Source organism: Peromyscus leucopus, chromosome 3 (assembly GCF_004664715.2).
Source record: "Peromyscus leucopus breed LL Stock chromosome 3, UCI_PerLeu_2.1, whole genome shotgun sequence".
In the NCBI taxonomy this organism is placed as follows: Eukaryota; Metazoa; Chordata; class Mammalia; order Rodentia; family Cricetidae; genus Peromyscus; species Peromyscus leucopus.
The window spans coordinates 98,349,650-98,369,195 of NC_051065.1; the positions used below are offsets into that span (position 1 = coordinate 98,349,650).

A 19,546-nucleotide genomic window follows, 5' to 3' on the forward strand; every position below is an offset into this window, starting at 1 on the left:
GCTGAAGTGGCCCTTGGGGTTCTCTGCACACAGAGCCTCTTAGACCTGCCTCAACCCTCCTATTCATCTCCATTTCTGAGTCCCAAAGTGTAAGTGCCACCAAGAAGCAAAGTACATCCAAGTGCTGTCTCCCTGTGGGCTGGAGGGATGTGACCCAGGCAGCAGTTTCTGTGTGGAACATACCAGCACCCCCAGGGTCCGATCTCTGACTCAAGTGTGAGTCCCCAAGGTAAAAAAGCAGTCATCAGAGATGCAGTGGACCAGCAGGCTGTTTGACGAGAGGCCATTTGTGACTCTCCTCGTTGCTCTTTTTTCAGTGTGTGTCTTGGTGTTCATTGGTGTTGGCTTCATAGAGGCAAACTCTTTCAAGTGCATCATATACTTGGATCTTATCCACCCTTTCCCTCTGCCACCCCCTAGTCTCCTCCCTTCCCTCGTGTCCCTTCTGCTTGCCTGGTGTGTGTGCGTGTGTGTGTGTGTGTGTGTGTGTGTGTGTGTGCGCGCGCGCGCGCGCGCGCGTGTGCATGTGCGTGCGTGTGCATGTGTGTGTGTGTGTGTGTGTGTGTGTGTGTGGTTTTGTGTGCCTATGAGAGTATTAGGTGCTGAGAACACAGCTCAGTAGGTAAAGTTCAGATCCCCCAACAACCACATACAAAAGATGCACATGTCTGTAACCCCAGTGCTAGGGTAGCGGTGGTGGAGACAGGCAGATCTCCGGGACTCACGTGTCAGGCGGTCTATGCAAAATGGTGAGCTCTACTCAGAGAGATTTTGTCTCAGATAATAATAAGGTGGGAGAAAATAGAGAATGGTTCCAGAAGAGGGGCTAGAACTCCATATTGCACGCACACACAGGCAGCATATGAAACACACACACACACACACACACACACACACACACACACACACACACACACATACCCCACAGGTACACACACAAAAACTTTAGGATCCCACAAATGGAAGAAAATATGTAACCTTTCTCTTTCAGCATCTAACTCATTTCACTAAAAATGATGATCTCTGGTAGTATCCCTTTTCCATTAAATGACATAATTTCATGTCTTCTCTACTAATGGAAAGACTTCCATTGGGTATATCTAGCACATTTTATTTCTCCATTCATCTAGTGGCACGTACAGGTTGATTCCGGAACTTGGCTCCTGTGAACAGTTCGGCCACAGACATGGCTGTGCTGGTCTCTGCGGTACGTTGACTTAAGTAGGCACGTCCAACTTGCAGCTGTGGGGCCACTTGCACCCCAGCACAGCTATGAATGTTGCGCAGTACACTTGGAGATAACAACATTATGTAGCAGTGTCAAAAGGCTTGGACACCCCTGACCTAGCATCTTTTGGGGATGTACCAAGAAGTGGTTTAGCTGGGTTATAGAGTAGTTCAGTTTGTAAATTTTTGACAAAGCTCCTCAGTGGTTTCCATAGTGACTGGACAATGTATTCATGCATTCCCACAGCAGTGAATATGGGCTCCTCTTTCCATTTCTTCTTGCACACAGAGAAAAGTCTAAAAACAAAGCCATGGCTGGTCTTTCCATTCTACCTAAACCACTCAGTCTCAGCTTCAAGCCAACCCTGAGGCATGGCATTTATTTTTATCCTATTTTCAATTAACTTTTAGTGCACAAGATAATGCATCATTTTGATGTTTTCATACACATATAAGGTATGAGTTTTGTTCTTTATATGTTTGAGTGTGTGTGGTGTATGTGTGTACAAATGCTTATGCTGGTATGCCTGCAGGGGTATATATACATGGGGGGCCAGAGATCAATGCTGAGTATCTCCCTCAACCATTCTCCACTTTATTTTTTCAGACAGAGTCTCTCTGAGCTGAGATCTTCCTGGTTTGGCTAGCTAGGCTGGCTAGGCAATGATCTCTAGGAATCTGCCTATCTTCACCTCCCCAGCAGATGCGCACAGCACACCACTGCCATATCCAGCGAAAGCGCTCAGGGAAGTCATCTCCCCAGCCCCCTATTAGTCTTATTTTTACTAATTTTAAGTTATTATGCAGGACAATGAGCTCCATTGTGACATGAGTTATACAGGATAATGGGACTCCCGCACATAGAAGATGCAGGTTTCTGCTGTGCATTGCAGAAGCCGCTGTCACCACCGCCCTTGGGGCCTGGGCCACCGCTGCTGGCAGAGGCTCAGGCTACATTTTTGGTTTGGTTTTGGACTGCACCGCGTTTTCTCAATCAATCACATCCGATTTTAGTCTCAGGGACCTTGATGACCTGAGAGGTCACCTTTTACGCTTTCCCAACCAGAACCTTTTATCTAACCCAGCTTTGTATCTCACATTCCAAAACCGTTTTGAGGAGTTCCTGAGGAAAGGACACCCAGAGCTCAGGCATCCAGCCCCTTATACTCCGTCCTTTGCAGATTAGTCTGTGTGCTCCGAGAGGAGCTGCTGATTTACAGCTGCCGGAAAGACATGCCTGGGGAAGGCCAATGGGTGACCAGGCAAGCTTGTACTGAATAGCTAAGGCTCCCAGAAGATTAAGAGATAGGTCTGCACAGTCTCCGGGGGATGGGGACGGCCTACTGATAGGAACAGGAGCCTAAGTTATCTTCCCGTAGGATGGAAGGTGAGGATGCAACAGGGAAGCATGGCTAACAGGAATGTGAGGGGACACTCATTTGAAGGGCATACAATATTTTTCGTTTGAGAGAGAGACGGCCTGAGCACCCATGTTTAAAGGATGGGAGGACTTTCTACAGATGCTAGAAGCTTAGGAAATAGGCTCTAGAACAGGGCCCGAGCCTGTGGAGTCTCAGTTCACCTCCTCTCCTTGCTCCCCTACAACAGACACTGCAGTCCCCAGTGGACTGGAGACTCTGTTCTGAATCTTCCTTGCCCCACGTGGACCACACATAAGGCATATATCTCTAGCAACAGCAGGCTGCATCCTGTCCTTCATTTCACCTCAAACTGTCACAGATTCCCAGTCCCATCACCTCACATCCACTTCTTTTGTCCTTGTTGGTGGTGCCCCTCCTATCTGCTGACAGCTTTTGAAGGAAGTCATGGATGGACCGCTGGAATAAGAAACGGGTGCTTTATAGAACAGGCACAGGATAAGTAGAAATATTTTTTTTCTGCAAGAGGCTCTAGAAATATTTTCACAGTGTGTGATCTGTACTGCCTCTCTAGGCCATTACAAGGCCTCTTTGGCTACAGCTTCAAGAGTCTGCATTTATCTAAAGAACTGAATTTCTGGTCACGCAAACTTTCTAATTTAGATGTCTGGAGTTCAGTAATGAAAGTGATAACCTGGCTCGAACTCTCAGCTGATGAAATATTAGTGACCTCTAGTGAAAAGGGATGTGTCCTTTGCAAAGGAAGGAAGGAGGAAGGAAAAAAGATGGGACACCCTTTTTCAGGAAACGTCCTGGAAGATGTCCCAGCAGAAGACGAATCTTGAGTGGCTTCCAGTGTACTGTCCGTGCACATGTTAGTAAGTGAACAAATACTTTTAAAAAATTACTGAAGGGGTGAAAGTCAAAGGATAGGAATGTCTAAGGACTAGGGACCAGTGAGGTCACTCCTACAGGATGATCTTGTTATCCATATAATAGAAAATACTTTGAACAATGATTATTCTCATGTGACAGTCCTGCAAGTGTTCTGACTGGGAATAATAGAGATGTAACATACATGCCTGTATTGGATATGATTTTATTCAGCAACTATTTATGGGGTACCTTCTATATGCCAAGAAATTTGCATACTTATTTATCCAGTTAATTTTTCACTGAATGTTTACTAGATCCCAAGCATTAAGGGAGCCCTTCTGTGGAACACAGAGAGGGGAGATGGACAGGCAAATAGGAAAATAAGTAAGGTGTGGCCAGCACGAGATCAGTGGCCTCTGCAGCATTGAAGATAGTCATTGAATCCTTCCATGACAGCAAGGATGATGGGTCCAGGCTGTGGACAGAAGCAGGAGTCAGACAGGAAGAGATTGAGATCAAAAGTGTCCTCAACTGAGACCTCTGTGTTTAGATGGGAAACCAGATTCCAGTACCTGGCAGACGATGATCACCTTCCTCCCTGATGACAGATTGAACATGTACTGACTTCACTCTGGGCTGTAGCTAGAGAGTTTTTCCTCCGGGTCCCACCAAGCCCTGGCAGTCCGACAGCCCACTTATAAAGTAAACACACAGATGCTTATATTATTTAAACTGTTTGGCCTAATGGCTTAGGCTTCTTGTTAACTGTTCTTATATCTTAAATTAACCCATTTCTATTAATCTGTACTTTGCCATGTGGGTCATGGCTTACCAGTACCTTGCATCTTCCTTGTCATGGCGGCAGCTGGCAGTGTCTCTCTGCCTCAGCCTTCCCCTTCCCAGAATTCTCTTCTCTGCTTGTCCCGCCTATACTTCCTGCCTGGCTACTGGCCAATCAGCGGTTTATTTATACAGAGCAATATCCACAGCACTGGCCATGCCCTGTTGGAGGTGGAAAATGTTTCTGAAGATGATGCCATCTTTACCTGTTGTTCTAACTCCTCTTAGTCATCACTTTCCACAACCTACCAGGCCCCAACCCAGCCCACAATCTGTTTCTGTAAATAAAGTTTTACTGGCACACAGTCATATCCAATAGTTTCCTTCCTGTCTATGGCTGTTTTGACACACAAAGACAGGGTTGAGTAGTTATGAAAGAAACTGACTGACCCTGAAGGCTGTATTTGCTCTTTGACCTTTACAGAAGTTTGCTGACTCTTTATCTACAGGCATATTCTGAGTCATCACTATTCCTAGGCATATGGCGTTCTTTAGAGGATGTTTAGATCATGCTGGGAAAGAGTGAGGATCTGATACTGGGTTGGGAGGAAAGACTGTAGATTGAGGGGTTTGGAAGGCACTCTGCCCAGTGATGTGAGGACAGACTAAGAAGAAGTCAAGAGGACAGAGCTTCTGGGGAGAGGATGGATTCTTTTTCACAATAAGATCACTTCTATCTGTCCATGACAAAGATGTGCAAGAGCACACTCCCCCAGATTGAAAAGATGTTTCCGTGGGACTTCTTTTTAGAAAGTGCTATCATCAAAGGGAACTGCACCTCCCGTTTCAGCTAGGAGGTCACACACAGCTTCAATGAGAGCTGACAGACAGGCTTCTGTGAGGCAGAGGCGACCTGAAGTGGAGAACATAATCCACACGCCACGTAGCCTCTGGACCGCTGACTCTGGCAGTCTGGTGATTAATGTGTAAATCAGAAAGACATTTAGTTGGCTGCCTTGGAGTCCCGTGAGCATGGAACAGTCAATAAATATTTATTAAGTGTATTTTCCTAGGGCTTGAAGCACTTGCATGGTGGTATCTTATAATCAAATAAGAAAGAGTTGTTGAGGGTGGATCCAGATAAAGGCACTGTATGTTAATGGAATGCAGGCTGCGGATGCAAAATAGGGAGGAAAATGTCCATTGTCTGTGTTGGGGTTATCCAAATGAGGCTAGCCGCTGAGTAAATAAGAAAGAAGTGTGTTATACAACACAAGCCACCGGAGAGGGGAGGAAAGGACAGAGGGATGGAGAGAGACAGAGAGAAGGAAGAAAAAAAGGAGAAACCAAGAAAAATTTATAACTATTTTGGACAAATGAAAAAAATGTATTTTTTAAAGCTAATCTTTGATGCTAACTTGGGGTTGCTACATGTAATCCATTCATTTGTCATCACAATGGCTCCTAGTCTAAAAGAATGGCACAGAGTTCACTGAAATGGGCTTCCAAACAGCAATTTTTTGCAGTAATGATAAAATATGGCTTCCTGTCACCCATTTGGAGACATGTCGCCAGTAGTCTGGTGCAATGCCCCTAAAGCACAGTCACATTTGATTCTAAGTGGTGTATCACCAGTTTGGGGATGGGCATTGGGATTCATTTATTTAAGCTTGAACATTTATTCTGGGTTAGAAGCAAATTAAAACCTTGCATTTGAGGTCCTATGAAAAGAGGGTGTTGTGATTACTGCATGCTCCCCTGTGGGTCTCTCTCTAGTTCAAAGCCCGGGAGCACACAGCTGCAGTGAGGGAGGAAGTCTGCATGGGGCTGGGTGAGATGTGACAGCTTCATGGCTTCCAGAACAGCTTTGGGATCGGGGAGGGAAATCTTGATGAAAGATGCAGGAATTCCTGGGGTATTGGCTAGGGGTGCATGTGTGTTTATGTGTGTGCACTTGCATGTAGAGGCCAGAGGTCAACCATGATGTCATTCCTCAGGATCTTTCCACCTTATTTTCTGAGGCAGGATATCTCACTGTGTGGTGCAGCCTCAAAGACTCTCCTGTCCCCACATCACAGCACTGGTATTTTAGGTGTGTGCCACCATGGCCCCCACTTAATGTGGCTTCTGAGGATCGCATTCTCAAGTCCTCATACTTATGTGGCAAGCACTTTACCAACATCCCCAGCCCTTGCATAACATCTAACTGTTTATAGAAAGGCTGACCTTAGGCATCTTCTGTAGCTGAGGTTTTCCTGTGTCCCACCCAGTCTGCAGCTGCTCAGACCCAAGTAAACACACAGAAGCTTATATTAATTATAACTGCTCAGCCATTAGCTCAGGCCTACCACGGTCTAGCTCTTACACTTAAACTAAGCCATTTCTGTTAATCTATATGTTGCCACCTTTTCCATGGCTTTACCTGTGTGCCATTACATGCTGCTCCCTGGACAGTGGACTGGCGTCTCCTGATTCAGCCCTCCTCTTCCCAGAATTCTTCTTATCTGCTTATCCCACCTATACTTCCTGACTGGCTATTGGCCAATCAGTGTTTTATTAAACCAATGCACAAAAGCATTATTTCACAGCATTTCCCCTTTCCTGCTTAATTAAAAGGGAAAATTTTAACTTTAACATAGTAAAATTATATATAGCAAAATAGTTATTAAGCAAGAATTATAGTTACAATATCTAGTCTATATTTGAGAAAATTAAAGAAAATATTCTATTTATCCTATATTTGTGAGTCTAAGCTTTCATATCTAACTAATCCGTTATCATAACTAAGGAAAATTGTAACTATCTAGTCTTCAACTACATCAAAGTCCTCAGAAAGATACAATATTACCTAAGTAAACAGGAAGAGCATTGTAAGCAACTTCCAAAAATCTAAAATGACAGAGACATCTGCCTGCCTGGACAGTCATTAAAAGTTCTGAAATGTTGGGGCATCCATTTTTCAGCCAACAGGCCTAGAGTCTCTCAGTTACTTTTTTCTGTGTCCTGTAGAAGGTCTGGAAGTTTCTTCTGCAAAGGAAGAACCTGAAGGACCAACTTGTCTTACAAAGTTCAGTGGTCACTTTCCTATGGGTCCTGTATGTCCAGTCAATCAAGCAGTCCAGGCAAGAACAGTTTCTTATCCAAATGGCTATTTTTGCCAAGAAGAAGATAAACTTCATATGGAGTGACTTTGATGCCCATCTTCCTCTCTGAAGTAAATTAGTGCTTCCAGAAGCAGACATGTCTCATTGTTCAGGAAAGTCTAAGTTTTCAAAACATTTTAAATGTCGTATTCTGTAGGTTGATGTGTTTGAAGATTACCTACCTAACTGAAATCTATCTATGTATACCCAGAAATTTTAACTAACATGACTGTAAGTTTGATTATCAAAGATGATTAACTATTAATCTGTATTTCTTAATGATACAATACAATTTTAAGTGAGTTGTATAAACATAATACCTTAAACAAGAGTAAAAATATACAGTATAACAAAATTAAGTTTAATTTTGTATCAATAAACTAAAATCTATAGCAATGTAAAACATTTTAAACAAGTTGCTCTTTAGAAGTAGGTTCAATAATCTACCCTTTCATCCTATGATATGTATACTATCCCTTTTTCTTCTTTAGAAAGAGATTGCATTTATAATCAACTTGCTTTAAATAAAAATAAACATTCATGAACAATATTTTGGGAATTTGGGCAGAGCTTCTCATACTACTTTCTTCTGGTTGAAGGCGCTGGCAATCTAATGGGGATCCTGAGAAAATTAAGGATTATGGTCAAGTCCTGACTGGAGGAGTCTGTGACACTGCATTGTCTGAGCCAGTTGCCTTGAAACTGTTCTGGATGTTGGATCATCTGGGCCATGGTGTCAGTGGAGACCTTTTAGGGAGTCTTGGTTATGCAAACCTGATGTATCTTAACCTGGAACAAATCCATAGCCTCCGGCTTCCTGTGAAAACAAAAGCAGAGCCTTTCTAAAGCCATGTATCCTTAGACATAAATTTTGAAGCTGAGATGCCTTTAAAATATGCATATTGGTTTAACTGAGCAGCCTTTACAATCAAATGTCTCTTTGCAGTTAAAAATCCCAAAGACAATATAATTCAGACTCTGTGTGTGATTTCCATCTTTATGTGGCTCATTTTTTATATTACCTTTACTGTCTTTTTAAAGACTTTATTTTTTAAACTATCTATTTCTTTATATAACTCTCTATATTATTCATTTTCCTCTCTCTTTCAAGCCTATGTAGATTTTTTTACACACATTGTAAACTGTTTAGAGATTTATTCCATCTGAATCTGTCTTGTTGTGAATCTATTGCTTTAAAATGCAGTGTGGCTAAGACAAAAGCCGCAGCCTTGACTGCTGACTCTGCCCACCTCAGCTTTCCAACATAGCAGAGGTAATTCACCTCCTGCTCTGGGAGCCATGCTCTCCACTGACTCTGGGAGGTAGTGGGTCCACGTTTCTATCAAAGCAGCTTGTAGCCCAGAAACCTTTTTGTTGTTGTTCTTCTTGTTGTTGTTGTTGTTCTTGTTCTTGTTGTCTGTACCAGCAAAAGCTAAATCCACCATGCAGCATAATGTGTGGCTTGGAGATACCTCTGTGTACCATGGCAGGAACCCACCATGCTGCAGGTCAATCCCACAAGACAGGAACCCACCATAGAGTAGCTCAAGCCCACAGGCTGCAGCTGGCCTGAGAGAGACAGCTAGGAAGCTGTTTTTAGCTCCGTTTTAGAATATTTTTTTTTTTTTTTTTTTTTTTTTTTTTTTTTTTTTTTTTTTTTTAGGTTTTAGGTGGAAACTCTTGTTCCACATTTTGGCGCCATTTGTATAAAAGCATTTTTCCACAGCAATCTTCCCAACATTCAGGCTCCTCACACAGAGTATTGTCAGTGTCCTTGTTCTTAGAACCCAGAAAAGAAAAACCCAGACCCCAGCACTGAACACGGAGAAAGCCAAAGTTTTAAACCTCTGTCCAAATCCAACTACCAACCTTCCTGAAAGTCAGACCTAATCCCAACCTAGAAAGAGGGAGAAGACTCCAAGCACTTCACAGTGTTCTTGGAGAAGGATGCTCTGCAGGCTTAGTTCAAATCCAGTGAGCATCTCTTTAAGACCATCTGCCATTCAGAGGCTTGACTGCCTCTGCAGCATCCCTTATGGGGTGGAGGTATTGATCCAGTTTCCACTTGAGGTCATTTATCTGCTGTTGTGATTTGTAGTTTTTTTATGGATGTGCCTGCTCCTCTGGAGAGAAATGCTCATAGCCTTCCAGAGGGAGGGCTGCTCTCTGCATGCAGCAGGTGCCTGGTGAGAACTGTTGAGGCTTATACTGACAGAAATTGCTCTCCTAGTACCCTGGCTCCAGTCCTTGCCCAGAGTTCCTAGGAGACCAAACAATGCACTAAAACAATTACACACAGCTGTGTGGAGCCAGCAGACAGCTGTGCAGATGTTCGCGCATTGCTCAAGTCTGCATCAGGCCTTCCGTCCCATGGAAACAAGAAATACCTGCCTGTCAGATAATGTTTAGACCCTGAAGGCTGTGTAAAATGCCATTCCCACTCTGAGGGGAAAGTGCATATTTTAAAGAAGTAAATCCATAACATTTTTAGGAAAAATACACATGGAAGATCCCTTTATAAGGGATAAGCTGGGTTGTTGTATGATATGAAATGCAGATTGTCATGACTGCTGACCCTCAGATCTCTGTGGCATCTCGGAGACTGTGCCCACAGCTCCTGACATGGGGACAGTCTCATCAGGAGGACATCTTTTAATCTAGACCATAGGTGTGAGGGAGCCCAAGAATGGCTGACCCTATATGCCAGTGGTTCTCAACCTTCCTAATGCTACAACCCTTTAATACAGTTCCTCATGTTGTGGTGACCCCCAACCATAACATTATTTCATTACTTCATCACTGTAATTTTGCTACTGTTATAAATAGTATATAAACCTCTATTTTTTCCAGTGGTCTTAGGTGACCCCTGAGAAAGAATTATTCAACCCCGAAAGGGGTCAAGACCCACTGAAAAAAAAGCTGTTAATCGCCGGGTGGTGGTGGCACACGCCTTTAATCCCAGCACTGGGGAGGCAGAGGCAGGTGGATTTCTGTGAGTTCGAGGCCAGCCTGGACTACAGAGTGAGTTCCAGGAAAGGCGCAAAGCTACTCAGGGAAACCCTGTCTCAAAAAAAAAAAAAAAAAAAAAAAAAAAGCTGTTAATCATTGTACCCCTTACATCCCACAAAGAGGCTTCTTCCAGCCAAACCTTACAGACTCTAGTGTCTGCCTCATGAGGGATGTGTTCTTAGCCCTACTCTGACTCTTAGATGCTCGAAGGCGTGGTGACAATTCTTCCAGGAACTGCATGCTTTTCAGACCGGGTCACTGTTGTCTTGAACATAAAAATTCATGTCTCCTCGGACTGTATGAACTGATGTTAGATTCACCTTTGAGTTTTCTGGCTGCTTCAGTTCAGTTTTAGTGTGTGTGTGTGTGTGTGTGTGTGTGTGTGTGTGTGTGTGTGTACATTCCACAGTGTGGCCCACATGTGGAGGAGGTCAGAGAACACTTTTCAGGAGTGGGCTCTCTCGCTCTCTCAGCTAAGGCAGGGTCACACTTTTGCCACACTGAGTATGCCGAGCCAGGTCGTCCTTGAGATCCTGAGCGATTCTTCAGTCTCTGCCTCCCATCTCATGGGAGGAATGCTGGGATTACAGACGGAAGCCATCACACTTGGCTTTTTGTTTGTTCTGAGTATTGAACTCAGATCATCAAGCTTAAGCAGTGCGCACTTTTACCCACTGAACCATCCTGCCCGCCCTGTTGTTCTGGGGGGCTGTTTTGTTTTGTGTCCAGGTCTCACGTAGCCCACAATAGCTTTAACTTGATATGTAGTTTAGGATAACCTTGAACCTATTTATTTATTTATTTTGGTTTTTCGAGACAGGGTTTCTCTGTGTAGTTTTGGTGCCTGTCCTGGATCTCACTCTGTAGACCAGGCTGGCCTCAAACTCACAGAGATCTGCCTGGCTCTGCCTCCCAAGTGCTAGGATTAAAGGCGTGTGCCACCGCCACACAGCCAACCTTGAACTTATGATCTACTACCTCTACTTCCTGTGTGCTCATATTACAAGCATGCACCACCGTGCCCAGTTTTTTGTGGTTCTGTGAATCCAACCCAGGGCCTCATGTGTGCTAAGCTATGTGATGGCAGGTGGCATGTCTCCATCCCAGGAGTTCTCAAAAGAGAGCGCCCAGAGTTATGAACTCTCCCCTCTCCCCACATCCCTTCCTTCCCAGCTCCCCCCCCCCGTCCCCCGTCCCGTGTCCCCCCCCCCCCCCCCCCCCCGTCCCCGGTGAAATCCCTCTGAAGTTTGTGTTTTACACTATGTCTAGGGTTTCCTCACAAAATTGTACTCCAATCGCCCAGGTGGTAGCCGATGCCATATCACCAGCTGAGCTCTTAGTACACCCCAGCTCATTACTAAGCTTTTCTAATGCTACATAAGGACTCTTAACACTGCTACAATCACACTCTGTTTAAGGAGGACATCGCCTGGAAATGTTAGCAGGCTTTTTTCATCATTCATCAAGCATTTACATGTTCCTACAAGCTAAGACGGCTGTAGGGTCATGAGAACATGTCACCTCATGGTGCCACCATAGCAGAATTTTGCAGACCAAACCTGTATTCCTATCAGGATTGTCCCTGAATCCCAACAGCACAAAGGAGAAGGTTGGGGTGTAGCTCGGTGGTAGAGCACCTACCTGGCAAGAACGAGGTCCTGGGTTCAGCCTCTGGCACCAGGAGAGAAGTAGGAACAAAATTCCTTTTTTTTCTACTTACTTTTATTTAATTAAGTATATGCATGTATATGTGTATGAGTGTAGGTGCATATGAATGCAATTGCCCAGAGAGACCAGAAGAGGGCATGAGATTCCCTGAAGTGATGGACAGTTTTGAGTCACCCAGTGTGAGTTCAGGGAACCAAACTCAGGTCGCCTGGAAGGTCAGTAACACTCTTACCCACTGTGCCATCTTTAGAGCATCAAGGACAAAATCCCTGATGTTGAAAGTAACCACAGCATGTCATTTTTCTCACTTTGTAAGCCCCCAACACGTGTTTGGCCATCGGGTATGTACTCCAAGCATGTCAATAATGAAAATATCTCTTAGAACGTTTCTGATGGGTTATCAATTTTTTGAAATCTGACTTTCCTTAGGGGCTTTTGGTATTGTATGTCATAAGTCAGAGTTCAAGGATAGACTATAAAAAAATAATTCAGAAAATAATCATTGGGAGGGGCTGCTGGAGAGCTATCTCAGTCAGTGAGTACTTCCTGTGCAAGTATGAGGGACCTGAGTTTTAAAGGGTTTACTGTTTGTGTGTGTGTGTGTGTGTGTGTGTGTGTGTGTGTGTGCGCGCGCGCGTGCAAACACACATATTACATGGGTGTCCTTCTCTATCACTCTCCACCTATTCCACTGAGGCAGTGTCTCTCTCCGAACCCAGAGCTCATATCTTGGCTAAGGTGGAAGCCAGCAAGCTCCAATAATCTTCCTGCCTCTGATCCCCTTGGGTCTAGGCTAACAAGTGTGGTACACACTGTGATCCCAGCATTAGGAAGGCAAGGTCAGGAAGATCCCGGAGCTTGATGGCCAGCTGGTGAGCCCCACAGTCGAGTGAGAGACTGTCTCAAAAGACAGCATAGCTAGCTTCTGATGAAGACACCGGGGCTTGGCAGGTTGACTTCTGGCCTCAACACATACACAGACACAAATAACTGGAAAACAATGGGCTTCCGGGAATCCTCATGAGCAGGAAAAACACATACTGACAGAACATGGTCCTTTCTTCTCCACTGCAGATACATGGCCATCATCCACCCCCTGCAGCCCCGGCTGTCGGCCACCGCTACCAAAGTGGTCATCTTTGTCATCTGGGTCCTGGCTCTCCTGCTGGCCTTTCCACAGGGCTACTACTCTACCACGGAGACTATGCCCAGCAGAGTCGTGTGCATGATCGAGTGGCCGGAGCATCCCTACAGGACTTATGAGAAAGCGTGAGTAGAGATGTGTCAGTCTCGCGTACCTACCCGGAAGCCGTGCTGTGCTAGGCAGAACCTTCCTTGCCCTGACTCCTTCCTTCTTCTGTATTCTTTCATCAACGAAGATTTCACATGTGACTGTCTACCTTTCTCACATCCACGGCTCTGATAGCGTTGATACACCCATGGCTGTCAGGGGATGGTACTCCCCCAATGCTGTGAAAGTCCTATTAAGAATGTTAAGACCTAGTTCCCATTGCAGGTTCCTGGAACAGCAGTGCCCCACCACCTCTCTTGGGCCTTTTATCTAAGATGCTTCCCTGCCAGGATCTGTGTTTCTGTGATGCCACTGTCCCGGGCACAGCATCCTGGAAGGTGGGGATGTCTCTACTCCAGTCACTCTCGGCAGCAGCCTGCTCCCCTCCCCTCTGATACAATCCCTTTGCAGCGTGTGTTTCACACTGTAATTTCTTCATGAAGCTCAGCAGTCATTGCTCAGGTGGTAGCCAGTACCAGAGCAAGTGCGTTACAGGCCACACCCCTTTCCTGTGTACCACAGCCCCGCATCCTGTGCCCTCTGTTCCTTCTCCAAACAAGGCCACTGCCGTTGAATCTTTTATCTCATAAGCTGCGTCTAGGGAAGCATCAATCCAAATCCTTTCAGGAGTTTACAGTGTGAGAAATGAGACGTCTCCGCTCAGATGAAACCATGGAAGGCTTTTTAGTGTCTGGGGTTTCAGGGCACATGCGAGCAGGTCTGCTTGTCTGGTGGGAGGAGGGCGGGCCACAGACGGGCTTTTCCAAGATGTTTCAGTAATTTTCCCTAATGCTTCTTGCCCTGGAGGCATCACTGAAACGGCTTGTTCTTTACCTTGTTCTGCCCAGCTGAACGGTGATGTGAAATTTATATAAGCATCCCTTTTGGGGGCTGAGAGCACCTGGATAAAGTGGGTCTTTCGGGAAAACCCTCTGCAATCGTCCAATGTCGGGCTTGTTACTCCAATCAAAAGGCAACACTGATATTAGAGACAGAAGGCCTGAGTCTTTAATTATGAATTGCCACCAGCCATGTGACCACAGGCAAGGATCCCAGCATCTCCTCTTTCCTAAAATGGAAGAAAACAAAACACGGTTTCCTGTAGACAAGCACTGTGACTATCAGATGAAATGATGCATATCTCACGTTGTAAGCTATTAAATGTCAGGTAGGACTTATGGACCGAATTCACAGGATAGCAGTGTAATTGTGTGGCCTTTAAATTCACTAAATGCTAAGATGAAACATGGTATCCGCCATGCCACTTAGATCTGAGGGTTCCAACGCCTGTCGCATAGTCACCCCGGTGCGTCTGTTACGTGCAGCATGGAAACGCAGCTTGCCAGGAAGCAGCAATGCATGAGATTGAGACATGGCCCTCCAGATGCCAACAATGAGATCTAACCCATCGAGCATATAGGTGCATGCTCAGCCTATAAGCAGACACTATAAAATTATAAAATAAGTCTTTCTGATAAAGCTACAAGCATGAACAAGGTCTCAAAGGGACAGAGTTTGGCTCCACCACCTGTACAGGACCCATGAACATGACCCAGCCAGGTTTCCTCCAGACAAGGAGGAAAATACCTCAGAGTTTAAATTTCCCACTAAAAAGTAAAACAAAACAAAATACTTCAGAAATCCCCATCTACCAGGCTCTGCCCTAGGTTCTCATGATATTCTCAAAGTCCAAGCACTTCCTACTAGCTTACTCACAAGATACCCACAAGTTCTTTTATCTTTTTTTTTTTTTTAAATTTTTTTTTTTTTGTGATATATATTTTTTATTTTACAATACCATTCAGTTCTACATATCAGCCATGGGTTCCCCTATTCTCCCCCCTCCCACGCCCTCCCCTTACCCCCAGCCCACCCTCCATTCCCACCTCCTCCAGGACAAGTCCTCCCCCGAGGACTGTGATCAACTTGGTAGACTCAGTCCAGGGAGGTCCAGTCCCTTCCTCCCAGACTAAGCCAAGTGTCCCTGCATAAGTTCCTGGTTTCAAACAGCCAATTCATGCATTGAGCACAGGACTTGGTCCCACTGCCTAGATGCCTCCCAAACTGATCAAGCCAATCAACTGTCTCACCTATTCAGAGGGCCTGGTCCAGCTGGGAGCCCCTCAGCCTTTGGTTCATAGTTCATGTATTTCTATTCATTTGGCTATTTTTTTTCAATAATTGAGTAAAACTGAAATTTATTATATGCCACAGTCGTCCTAGGGACCTCCATGCTATATATATATATATATATAGCCTTTATGGTTCTATGGGTTGTGGTCTGATTGTTCATTTTATATCTAGAATCCACCAATGAGTGAGTACATACCATAACTGTCTTTCTGGGTTTGGGTTACCTCACTCAGGATGATTTTTTCTAGTTCCATCCATTTACCTGCAAATTTCATGCTTTCATTGTTTTTCTCTGCTGAGTAGTACTCCATTGTGTATATGTACCACATTTTTTTCATCCATTCTTCCGTTGATGGGCATCTAGGCTGTTTCCAGGTTCTGGCTATTACAAATAGTGCTGCTATGAACATAGATGAGCATGTATCTTTATGGTATGTATCAGCATTCTTTGGGTATATGCCCAAGAGTGGTATGGCTGGGTCTTGAGGTAGTTCGATTCCTAATTTTCGGAGAAACCGCCATACTGATTTCCACAGTGGTTGTACAAGTTTACATTCCCACCAACAGTGGAGGAGTGTTCCCTTTGCTCCACATCCTCTCCAACATTGGTTGTCATTGGTGTTTTTGATCTTAGCCATTCTAACAGGTGTAAGGTGGTATCTCAGAGTCGTTTTGATTTGCATTTCTCTGATGATTAAGGATGTTGAGCATTTCTTTAAATGTCTTTCAGCCATTTGTAGTTCTTGTTTTGTGAATTCTCTGTTTAGCTCTTTAGCCCATTTTTTAATTGGACTGTTCAGTGCTTTGATGTCTAGTTTCTTGAGTTCTTTATATATTGTGGAGATCAATCCTCTGTCAGATGTGGGATTGGTGAAGATCTTTTCCCAATCTGTTGGCTGTCTTTTTGTCTTATTGACTGTGTCTTTTGCCCTGCAAAAGCTTCTCAGTTTTGAGAGGTCCCATTTATTAATGGTTGTGCTCAGGGTCTGTGCTGTCGGCGTTTTATTTAGGAAATGGTCTCCAGTGCCAATGCGTTCAAGAGTGCTTCCTATTTTCTTTTCTATTAAGTTTAGTGTAACTGGATTTATGTTTAGGTCTTTGATCCACTTGGACTTGAGTTTTGTGCATGGTGACAGATATGGATCTATTTGTAATCTTTTACATATTGACATCCAGTTATGCCAGCACCATTTGTTGAAGATACTTTCTTTGTTCCATTGTATAGTTTTGGCTCCTTTGTCAAAAACCAGGTGTTCATATGTGCATGGATTAATGTCAGGGTCTTCAATTCGATTCCATTGGTCCGTATGTCTGTTTTTATACCAGTACCAAGCTGTTTTTATTACTATAGCTCTATAGTAGAGTTTGAGGTCCGGGATGGTGATGCCTCCAAGGGTTGCTTAATCATATAGGATTCTTTTAGCTATCCTGGGTCTTTTGTTTTTCCATATAAAGTTGAGTATTTTTCTTTCCAAGTCTGTGAAGAATTGTGTTGGGATTTTGATGGGGATTGCATTGAATCTGTAGATTGCTTTTGGTAAGATTGCCATTTTTACTATGTTAATCCTACCTACCCATGAGCATGGGAGATCCTTCCATTTTCTGATATCTTCTTCAATTTCTTTCTTTAGAGATTTAAAGTTCTTATCAAAAAGGTCTTTCACTTGTTTAGTTAGTGTTATCCCTAGGTATTTTATATTATTTGTGGCTATTGTAAAGGGTGATGTTTCTCTGACTTCTTTCTCAGCCCTTTTATCATTTGTGTATAGGAGGGCTACTGATTTTTTTGAGTTGATCTTGTATCCTGCCACTTTACTGAAGGAGTTTATCAGCTGTAGAAGTTCCCTGGTAGAGTTTTTGGGGTCACTTATGTATACTATCATATCATCTGCAAATAGTGAAAGTTTGACTTCTTTTTTGCCAATTTGTATCCCTTTGATCTCCTTTTCTTGTCTTATTGCTCTAGCTAGAACTTCTAGTACTATATTGAATAAATATGGGGAGAGTGGACAGCCTTGTCTTGTTCCTGAATTTAGTGGTATCGCTTTGAGTTTCTCTCCATTTAATTTGATGTTTGCTGTTGGCTTGCTATAAATTGCTTTTATTATGTTTAGAAATGTTCCTTGTATTCCTATTCTTTCTAAGACCTTTATCATGAAGGGGTGTTGGATTTTGTCAAAGGCTTTTTCAGCATCTAGGGAGATGATCATGTGTTTTTTTTCTTTCAGTTTGTTTATATGGTGTATTACATTGACTGATTTCCGTATGTTGAACCATCCTTGCATCCCTGGGATGAATCCTACTTGGTCGTGATGGATGATTGTTTTGATGTATTCTTGGATTCGGTTTGCCAATATTTTGTTGAGTATTTTTGCATCAATGTTCATGAGGGAGATTGGTCTGTAGTTCTCTTTCTTTGTTGCATCTTTGTGTGGTTTGGGTATCAGGGTAATTGTAGCCTCATAAAAAGAGTTTGGTAGTGTTCCTTCTGTTTCTATTATGTGGAACACTTTGAAGAGGATTGGTATTAGTTCTACTTTGAAAGTCTGGTAGAATTCTGCACTGAAACCATCTGGTCCTGGGCTTTTTTTAGTTGGGAGACTTTTGATGACTGTTTCTATTTCTTTAGGGGTTATTGGTCTATTTAAATGGTTTATCTGGTCTTGATTTAATTTTGGTATTTGGTATTTATCCAGAAAATTGTCCATTTCTTCCTGGTTTTCCATTTTTGTGGAGTACAGGTTTTTGAAGTATGATCTGATGATTCTCTGGATTTCCTCATTGTCTGTTGTTATGTCTCCCTTTTCATTTCTGATTTTGTGAATTTGGGTGCTCTCTCTTTGCCTTTTGATTAATTTGGCTAGTGGTTTGTCTATCTTGTTGATTTTTTCAAAGAACCAACTCTTTGTTTCACTGATTTTTTGTATTGTTCTCTTGTTTTCTATTTCGTTGATTTCAGCCCTCAATTTGATTATTTCCTGGCGTCTATTTCTCCTGGGTGAGTTTGTTTCTTTTTGTTCTAGAGCTTTCAGTTGTGCTGTTAATTCATTGGTATGGGATTGCTCCATCTTCTTTATGTGTGCATTTAGAGCTATGAATTTTCCTCTTAGCACTGCTTTCATAGTGTCCCATAAGTTTGGGTATGTTGTACTTTCATTTTCATTGAATTCTAGGAACTCTTTAATTTCTGTCATTATTTCTTCCTTGACCCATTGATGTTTCAGGTGGGCATTGTTCAGTTTCCATGAGTTTGTGGGTTTTCTATAATTTTTGTTGTTATTGAGTTCTAACTTTAAGGCATGGTGGTCTGATAAGATACAGGAGGTTATTCCAATTTTTTTGTATCTGTTGAGATTTGTTTTGTGTCCAAGCATGTGGTCAATTTTTGAGAAGGTTCCATGGGGTGCTGAGAAGAAGGTATATTCTTTTGTGTTAGGATGGAATATTCTGTAGATATCTATTAGGTCCATTTGAGTCATAACATCTGTTAGGTCCTTTATTTCTTTGTTAAGTTTCAGTCTGGTAGATCTATCTTTTGGCGAGAGTGGTGTGTTAAAATCTCCCACTACTAATGTGTGGGGTTTGATGTGCGTTTTAAACTTTAGTAGTGTTTCTTTTATGAATGTGGGTGCTTTTGTATTTGGAGCATAAATGTTTAGAATCGAGACTTCATCTTGGTGGATTTTTCCCGTGATGAATATGTAATGTCCATCCTGGTCTCTTTTGATTGATTTTAGTTTGAAGTCTATTTTATTAGATATTAGGATAGCTACCCCAGCTTGTTTCTTAGGTCCATTTGCTTGGAAAACCTTTTCCCAGCCCTTTACTCGGAGGTAGTGTCTGTCTTTGGAGTTAAGGTGTGTTTCTTGTATGCAGCATATGGATGGGTCCTGTTTTCTTATCCATTCTGTTAGCCTGTGTCTTTTTATAGGTGAGTTGAGACCATTGATATTGATGGATATTAATGACCAGTGATTGTTAATTCCTGTTATTTTTTTGGTTGTGTTGTGTTGTCCTTCTGTGGTGTATGTTGGTGTAGG

At 43.3% G+C, this 19,546-nt stretch overlaps 1 protein-coding gene across 1 annotated transcript in view; it reads left to right on the forward strand.

The window, feature by feature from the left end:
- The window catches only part of Tacr1 (tachykinin receptor 1), a 175,861-nt gene that overhangs the window by 85,226 nt on the left and 71,089 nt on the right, over positions 1-19,546 (forward strand). The window contains exon 2 of the mRNA XM_028871374.2: positions 13,157-13,351. Within this exon, the coding sequence (XP_028727207.1) occupies positions 13,157-13,351 (195 nt within the window). The remainder of the gene's footprint in view (positions 1-13,156; positions 13,352-19,546) is intronic.